Source organism: Macaca mulatta, chromosome 17 (assembly GCF_049350105.2).
Source record: "Macaca mulatta isolate MMU2019108-1 chromosome 17, T2T-MMU8v2.0, whole genome shotgun sequence".
Taxonomy (NCBI): Eukaryota; Metazoa; Chordata; class Mammalia; order Primates; family Cercopithecidae; genus Macaca; species Macaca mulatta.
Window position 1 is genome coordinate 11,981,140 of NC_133422.1, and position 9,416 is coordinate 11,990,555.

At 43.3% G+C, this 9,416-nt stretch overlaps 1 protein-coding gene across 4 annotated transcripts in view; it reads left to right on the forward strand.

Moving 5' to 3' along the window:
* Window positions 1–9,416, forward strand: part of FRY (FRY microtubule binding protein) — a 267,764-nt gene that overhangs the window by 172,679 nt on the left and 85,669 nt on the right. For all 4 annotated transcript variants that reach the window (XM_028837192.2, XM_028837194.2, XM_077974167.1 and 1 more), the window contains exons 31-34: window positions 47–218; window positions 6,782–7,038; window positions 7,516–7,662; window positions 8,783–8,951. In XM_028837192.2, coding sequence (XP_028693025.1) covers window positions 47–218; window positions 6,782–7,038; window positions 7,516–7,662; window positions 8,783–8,951 — 745 coding nt within the window. The remainder of the gene's footprint in view (window positions 1–46; window positions 219–6,781; window positions 7,039–7,515; window positions 7,663–8,782; window positions 8,952–9,416) is intronic.

Consider the following 9,416-nt stretch of genomic DNA (forward strand, 5'->3'; position numbering starts at 1 on the left):
AGCTAATATTTTTCATACTACTTTTTACTTTCCTACCTCTTTATAGATCCTTGAAGCAAAGCTTTTCGTATACTCGAAGAAAGTCGCTGAGCAAAGACCAGGAAGTATTCTCTATGGAACACATGGCCCGCTGCCCCCCCTCTACAGCGTGTCGCTTACCCTCTTGTCCTGTGAGCTGGCCAGGATGTACCCTGAGCTCACACTCCCCCTCTTCTCAGGTACCAGGCAATAGTCAATAATAACATATGTGATCATTTCTGATAATGACATATGTGATCATTTCGTTACTCTAAGTAATTTTTCTTTTTAAATTCTAGTTTAATATTAGAGTTATGACTGGGAGCGATGCTGCTTATGCCTGTAATCCCAGCACTTTGGGAGGGCGAGGCAGGCAGATCATTTGAATCAGGAGTTTGAGACCAGCCTGGCCAACATGGTGAAATCCTGTCGCTACTAAAACTACAAAAATTAGCCAGGTGTGGTGGCATGTGCCTATAATCCCAGCTACTTGGGAGGCTGAGGCAGGAGAATCACTTGAACCCAGGAGGCAGAGGTTGCAGTGAGCCAAGATCATGTCACTGCACTCCAGCCTAGACGACAGAGTGAGACTGTCTCAAAAAAAAAAAAAAAAAAAAATCTTAGAGTGATAATTAGTGATGCTAAGTTTGTAGGTCAGAATTACTGTGGGCTAGATCCAGTTACATGTGAAAGTAAATTCTGTAATAATTTTTAAATGAAAAAAAGTTCTTTATCTAAAGCAGTGTAGGCATAAACATACATATGACAAATGTAAGGTGCTTAGATTAATAATACTAACTTCTGCACACATTATATATATAAATTTCCCAAAGAAACTAATTTCCCACAAAAGCTAAATATGAACAGTACAATTTATAATACATATAATTGCTGTAAGTTGTTTGGTGGTTGTGGTAGTGGTGGTGTTTTGTAGCTTGTATTTTGCCACATATATAAGTTGTTGAAAGTTTGAATTTTTGCATACTCTTTACAATCTTCATTAATAGTTTTTGTGAAAATTAATTGCTAAAGAATTGCATTTGGTAGGCCGGGCGTGGTTGCTCACACCCATAATCCCAACATTTTGGGAGGCCGAGGAGGGCTAATCACCTGAGGTCAGGAGTTGGAGACCAGCCTGGCTAACATGGTGAAACCCCGTCTCTACAAAAAATACAGAAATTAGCCGGGCATCGTGGCCCGCGCCTATAGTCCCAGCTACTTGGGAGGCTGAGGTAGGAGAATCACTTGAACCCAGGAGGTGGCGGTTGCAGTGAGCCAAGATCATGCCACTCCGCTCCAGCCTAGGCAACAGAGTGAGACTCTGTCTCAAAAAAAAAAAAAAAAAAAAAGAATTGTATTTATCAACTAACTTCCTGCCTAAGCTTATGTAGCACTTTGCCAAGAAACAGACTTTGGTCTCTTGAATTCATCCTCTTTTTCCATCTCTATCACCACCTCACCACTTCTTTGTCCAGATCCTCCTCAGTCCTTCCCTGCCTCTGCGTTACCTAACTACAGTTTATCCTCCATGTGGCAATCCATCCACTATGCAAAGCCAAATATGTACAGAAGTTCTTAACTCAAACTTCTCTGCCCAATTGTCCTAAAAATAGCTGATAACAGCCTATATTTAGTGAGTGGATAGTAGGTACCAGGTTCCGTGCTAGGCACTTTATGTGCATTGCATTCATCACTTAATATTTATAACCCCTGGTATAGTACAGTGGTTAGAACAGAGGCTTTGAAGTCAGGCAACCTTTCACTAGTTGTTTGACTGTGGGCAAGTCACAGAACCTCTGAATTACATTCCTTATCTGTAATAGTAATGACTACCCCATAGGATGTGTGAAGATTAAAATGATCGAATGAAAACCAAGCAGCTGACCCAGTTCTGGCATGGAATTATCACAACGACCACCAACACCATCATCACTGTTTTACAGATGAGAAACTATGGTTTAGAGATGTTAAATAATTTCTTCAAGACCATATAGCTAGGAAGCAACCAAGCCAGAATTAAATCTAGATCTATCTTCCTCCAAAGCCATTGCTATAAAATTAGAACTCAGCCAAGGGGTGGGGGAAAAAAACTCTTTTTCTAAACTTGCTTTCTACCTTTTCATTCAAGAATCCTCTACTCCAATCCTACTGAATCTTTGACCAACATTCCAGGTCCTCTTGTAAATCTTTGCTTCTGTACATGCTGTTGAATGGCCCTCACCCTTTCTTCCTAACTTCAGCTTTCCATAAGCTCTAACTTAACATCCAGCTCTACTGTGCAGACCTCTCCATCTACCTGAGGCAGAGTTAGTCACTTCTGTGTGTAATACCAGAAACAGTGGAGAGACCCAATGAAAGCCTTTTTAGTAAATTAATTCTCTTCTTTCAAAACTAAAATTTGTTTTTATGCACTTCACCCAAGCTTTGAGTGCTGCCTACATGCTAGGCACTGTGCTTGGGTTTCAGAAATACAGAGGGAAATAAAAGTATCTCCCATCAGTTACATAGTCCAGCAGTAAAGATAGATGTGCAATCAAGCCAAACACAGTGGCTCATGTCTGTAATCCCAGCACCTTGGGAAGCTGAGGCAGGTGGACCACTTGAGGCCAGGAGTTCAAGACCAGCCTGGCCAACATGGCGAAACCCTGTCTCTACTAAAAATATAAAAATTAGCTGGGCATGGTGGCACATGCCTATAGTCCCAGCTACTCAGGAGGCTGAGGCACGAGAACTGCTTGAACCCAAGAGGCGGAGGTTGCAGTGAGCCGAGATTGTGCTACTGCACTCCAGCCTGGGGAACAGAGCGAGACTGTGTCTCAAAAAAAAAAAAATTAGATGTGCAATCAAATGATTTTGATACAGTATAGCAAATGCAATTTTTTGAAAAAGAAAAATGCCCAGTGTATTAGACAGTAGCTGAGGGAGTAATCAATTATTGGGCCAGGAATATCAGAAGACTTCCCAGAGAAGTTGTCTCAGCTGTAGTTTGAAAGGAGTAGAAATTTGCATAGCAGACAAGTAGCTGACAGACATTATAGACCAAGAGACTATTGCATATGCATGGGCTTAGAGTTACAAACTAGCATGATGTAATTAGGGGATTATATAGAGGTCAGCTTAGGTAACATAATGTGCAGGAACAGGAAAAGCTAGAGATGGTAGTGGACCGACGCAGAGGCCAAAATCGTATCTTGGAAGGCCTTGTGTACACTAAGAGGTTTGCAGGCCAGCAATCTTCCATATGTGCTTTTTGAATCCCCCTTCAGAGCTCTGTAAACAGAGAGAGCATCCAAGCAAGCTGCTGGGGTTTTCAAAGCCACTGATGAGTTGCAAACAAGAAGAGTGAGTATCAAGATTAGACTGCATTTGTAAAAGCCTGGTTGCATTATGGAGAGTGGATTAGTGAACATCCAGTCTGGAGAGAAGAGGCTAGTTAAGAAACAATGGCAATAGTCCAAGGAGGAAATAATAAATGATAAGGGCCTGAACAAAGACAGCCCAATGAGACTGGAGAGGAGAAACCAGAGTGAAAAGCTGCCAGGCAGAGGCACAGAAGAGAATGCCTACTGTGATACCAAGGAGGTCAGTGGTGATAACCCTCCTAGAAACCCAATACAGGGAGAGGAGAAGGTTTGGGGCAAGGCAGAGATTGGGAGCCAGCCCAGAATGTTGACTGTATGTGTCTGCTGGACTTCCTCCTGTATGTATGAGCCTGGACTGAGGGGAGGTCAGCAGTAGCAGCTCACAGCAGGATGGAAGGGATTAGAGCCACGGGCACAGATGAGATCAGGAATGGAGAGAGCACAGAGTGAAAGAAAGGGCCTGGACACCCCCACTTTTGCAGACTGGTCTGAGGAAGACGGAAGGGTGAGAAGGAATGGAGGGAGAACACTCAGGAGAAGAGTTTCATGGAAACGTAAAGGAAAAAGAGCTTTAGAAGGAGAGAGTGAGCAGTCCACAGCCTCCGATGCAAGAGAGATCCCAGAAGAGAAGACCTGAAAATGACTCTCGGAGTTTCAAGATTCATTGGTAACTGTCAGTGGTTTCTGCAGGGAGGTAGTGGCAGAAGCCAGATTGCAGTGGCCTGGCTGGGAAAGAATGCAGAAAGAGAGGCTGGCCCTCCAGCGAGGTGCAGTGTCAGAGGAGGAGTTGTAAGGATGAGCGATATTGGAGCATGTGTATTAGCTGAGAGGGAGATGCTACTAAAGTGGGAGTGGTTCACGATTCAGGAGAGAGAAGACAAACAGTCCAGCAACTTTACCCAGATCAGAGGCTCCTGTGAGTTGCAAGCAGGTTCAACCTACATTTCCTTCAAGAATTACCTTTTGGTTGTTTTGACTTATGGGAAATTACTTTTTAAAAATAGCACAGAAAAATTAGGAGGTTGTAATAGATTCCAAACACTTGTTTTTAATATAAACCCTGTGGTGAAATTTTTATTGCCTGTAATTTCAAATGACCTAATTATTGTAAGCGGCCAAATTGTTCAGGTCCACTGAACAAGAGCATCCCACTGATGGTGTCTCACATTTTATTTAAAGTATTTCTGGGGCTGTGAATAGAGGGCTGTTTGCATGTCTATGGCATTTTTCTTTTCTTGTTCCCTTTTAAAAAGGGAACCACCCTTGACTGTCCAGGAGCTACCTGGGTGCTTGCGATACCTCAGACAGACATCCCTACCCTCTTGGTGCTGATGTCTGTCAGACAAAATGCAATTAACATAATAAACAAGCAAATTATGTAATACATAAGTCTTGGCTCCAAAAAGTCTATAGATTTTTATCCCATTGTTAAAAGATAGGTCTTTTGAGTAACTGCTCTGTCTCTTATTCGTTTCCGGGAATTTTTTTTTCCCCCTCTTCAAAGTCCAGATCCTTTTAGTGGAGTTTAAATAGTTTTCCTACCATGAAACTAAATTCTGAGTCTTTGCACCCAGAAGTCATTTTCCACCACCGAACCCCCAAAGCACTCTGTGCCTTTCTGATTTCATTTGTCACGGTTTCCCTTGCCACAGAGTGATTTGTCAACATAATTTGCCTGAGTCTCTTTCTTAGGGGCAGGAACTGCATCATTCGTCAGTCTTTGCTGTCTTTGTCATGTCTAGCACAGTGGCTTGCGCCTAGAAAATGCCCCGTACCCTGGGACAAATGAATGTTCTGATTTCATAAGGATTTGAGTATGTGACATAACAGTCACATACATCAGACATATCTGTAAATGTAGAAATCAAGTAAATTTGGAAATTTTAACCTATATAAAACATAATAGCTTAGCACTGTCTGAGTATTGTGATATAACATTATGGTCTCCAAAGTAAAAAATTATAATTTTAATTTTAGGAAAAGGGCCAAATCGATTAAAGCTGCTGTTTCAGAAGATCCAGTGGATTATCTTGGTATAATTTCTGGCGTCTGTGTTGTTCTATTATTTAGCAGCCATGAGCCCTCTAAGTGAGATTGCATTGCCACACTGGATCATCACACCTGTATAAGACCAAGCTTTCTAATTTCCCTGAGGATAAAACACCTTCTTCTCTAGATATGAGAAATAGGAGATTACATCGGAGCCTACTGCATATACATAATGCTGTGCTTCTCTATCTTAGAAAGTTTGTTTGGATTATAAAATTAAATGCTGCCAGCAGTGAAACAATGCCAAAATGCTCTGAGAGAAAGTAATGGTGAAATGGCTGGACCAGACCTAGGGCTTCACTGTTTGGACTCACTTGTCTCACAAGGGACATGCAGCCCTTGGCAGGCACCTTGCACATGCTTAGCAGTTTTCAAGACGACTCTGCAAACTGGGTTTATCCTTCCTAGAGATCCACATGTCACTTTTTAACAGCCAGTTTTTCATGGAAGACTCTTTGTAAGACACTGGGTCAGTGGAAAGATAATCATTGATGTTAGACTGATCCTAACCACAATTTATAAGAGCCTGCTGGATGATAGGCACTGTGCTGAGCACATTGCATTCATTATAATTATATCTTTTAGTCGTTACAGTAGCCTGATGTGGGGCCCTATCAGTTCCATTTTACCGACAAGGGAACTGAGGAGCAGAGAGGTTAAGTAACTAGCCCAGAGTCACATGCCGCTAGTATGTGGTGGATGTGGAATCTGAACACATGCCCTTCTGACTCCGAGTCCCTTAGTTTGTCCACCCTCTGATGTACGTCTTCCACTAGCAGTAGATTTGAACTCACTCCACTTTTACCAAGCCTGTGCTTGCCCCACAGTGCTATACACTTTCCTACACAGGGCACCAGATGTGGAGCAACAAGCTTGCAGACAAGCCTTGGTTTTATGATTCTGTGGCCTTGAGGAGCTCCTGTATATGAAAATGTTTTGTAAATGTAGGACACTGTTCAGTCTGCAAGTTGGCATTTGAATTTTTTTTTTTTTTTTTTTGAGACGGAGTCTTGCTGTGTCACCCAGGCTGGAGTGCAGTGGCGTGATCTCGGCTCACTGCAAGCTCCGCCTCCCGGGTTCACGCCATTCTCCTGCCTCAGCTTCCCCAATAGCTGGGACTACAGGCGCCCGCCACCACGCCTGGCTAATTTTTTGGATTTTTAGTAGAGACAGGGTTTCGCCGTGTTAGCCAGGATGGTCTCCATCTCCTGACCTTGTGATCCGCCCACCTCGGCCTCCCAGAGTGCTGGGATTACAGGCGTGAGCCACCGCGCCCGGCCCGGCATTTGAATTTTAATTTATTTTCATGGAATAAGGTATGAATGACTCTCCGTCACTGCAATTATCTTTAGAGGTAAGCCAGCGATTCCCCACAACGCACCCCAACGGGCGCCAGATCATGCTCACCTACCTGCTGCCCTGGCTGCACAACATCGAGCTGGTGGACAGCAGGCTCCTCCTCCCAGGGTCGAGCCCCAGCAGCCCAGAGGACGAAGTCAAGGACCGGGAAGGCGATGTCACTGCTTCTCACGGGCTGAGAGGAAATGGCTGGGGCTCTCCAGAAGCCACGTCACTGGTCCTGAACAACCTCATGTACATGACGGCCAAGGTAAACTCAGAGGAAATGTGCTTCAAATAGCACGGCTCCATCATCAGAAAAAAAAAAAAAAACCATGGGTTAGTCAAATCCCAGGGAAAATGGAATTCCTTTAAAATCACATGAATGGGGATAAATAGTGGTGATGGTTGCACAGCAATATGAATGGACTTAATGCCACAGGCTGTACACTTACAAATGGTGGTGATGGTAAACTTTATGTTATGTGTATCTTACAGCAATTTTAAGTATAATAATAAAAATAAGCCTAATGTTTTAAAAACTCACATGAATAGGTATTGTGCATGACTGATTTGTGCATTATTAATTACTATTTGCTGAAAGATGGCATCTCTCTGATAAATGGTCATGTCAAAATCAAAATCCTTATGATTTTGAGATGGTCATGACCCTCAAAACTACGTCAAACATTTTGCATCCTTACAGTTTTCACACATCTCTTGGGCTGGTTTTTACTTTGTTATATAGTATGGAGATGAAGTTCCTGGGCCGGAAATGGAAAATGCTTGGAACGCTTTAGCCAACAATGAGAAATGGAGCAACAACCTGCGGATCACCTTGCAGTTCCTGATTAGCCTCTGTGGGGTCAGCAGTGACACAGTTCTCCTACCCTATGTAAGTGTTTCTCAGACCTTCAAGAGTGATTATTCCTGCAGGGACTCCCGTGTGCAATTTGCAAGTCAGAATGTGCTCTTTGCTCCAGCTAAAATAGAAGTGTCCAGTTAGTCACATGAGAGCTCATCCAGATATTACATAAAAGTTCCCTTCTTGCCCCCTAGACACTGGCTATGTGTGCTAGTGATGCGTCTGTCATCTCCTTGCTCTGAGCCTTGGGACACAGAAACCTATTGATACAGGGGGTGGGTATTTTTTGGCAGTTTCCGAAAGCTGCCTTCTATAAACATTGGACCTACTATGTAAGAGACACTAAGTAAAGTGTTGCATTATTACTAATAAGAATGTTTACATCTTGATGCGCTTGAAACAGAATAAGAAAGTAGAGTATCCAGGTTTTTCTCTTCAAATTCAAGTGGTAGAAGAGGGAAGTAAGCACAGAGAAATCCTTCTGCAATGTCTGATATTTACTGTTGGTATTTAAAAGTGATAGGATCAACAGAATGACAGCATTTTGAAAACCCAAACTCCATTGGCATTTCTGTGCTGGTTGTTTTTGTGACGGGTTTGTGCCTTCCTGCTGCTTTGAGTCACATAAGCCTCACTGCAGCTTGCAGGGCTCAGGTTGGACTGTGAGGCCTGCAGTAATGTGGAGCTTTAATCCAGAGTTATTTTTAAAATTTAAAACCATAAAAACAGCTAAAACTCATTTGTTTCTTGGGGGGAAGAGAATAGCAGGGGACTGGATTCCTTTTTAAACAAAAATAGCTAACAATTTTTTCCCAGGGTTTGTATAAATAAAATTCTTTCTGAAGATGAGACCTTTGATGGCAAGTTTTCAGTTTAGATAGAATTCACGTGCCTCAAAAGTAACTTTTTAAAACTTAGCCATTAGAAAAGGTAAGGGCTTTAAGAACACACTGCTGTCAGACATGCAGGTGAAGAGAGGTGAATTTTAATCCAAGCCCTTGGTTCATCCTAGGATAGCACAAAGAGTAGCTATATCACGGTGACAGCTCCTGCATGATGACACACTTATCTAAATGAGAGGTTTACTGACCTAGCGTTCCTGTGGACTAGGCTCTGTGAAACAGCCCTTGTTTTCTTTTTCTCTTCTCAGATTAAAAAAGTGGCAATATACTTGTGCCGTAACAACACCATTCAAACCATGGAAGAGCTTCTCTTTGAGCTGCAGCAGACAGAGCCCGTGAACCCCATCGTCCAGCACTGCGACAACCCGCCCTTCTACCGCTTCACGGCCAGCAGCAAGGCCTCCGCAGCAGCCTCAGGTAAGAAGAGCCACCGGGCAGACACCTGGTCACAGATCCCTGGGGTTTCCTTCATGTAGATTCCTGAAAGGATATGAGAATGTGTTTGTTACTTTTTTCTTATTCCTGTGTGTGCATTCAATTAAGAGATGGCTTAAGAATAACTGAGACATGGGCTGGGCGTGGGGACTCACGCCTGCAATCCCAGCACTTTGGGAGGCCGAAGCTGAGGTCAGGAGTTCAAGACCAGCCTGGCCAACATGGTGAAACCCCATCTCTACTAAAAATACAAAAACTTAGCCGGACGTGGTGACACGCACCAGTACTCCCAGCTCCTCAGGAGGCTGTGGCAGGAGAATGGCTTGAACCCACGAGGTGGAGGTGGCAGTGAGCCAAGATTGTACCACTACACTCCAGCTTGGGTGACAGAGCAAGATTGTGTCTCAAAAAAAGAGAATAACTGAGTCTCTTAGGGACTGTAGGGTT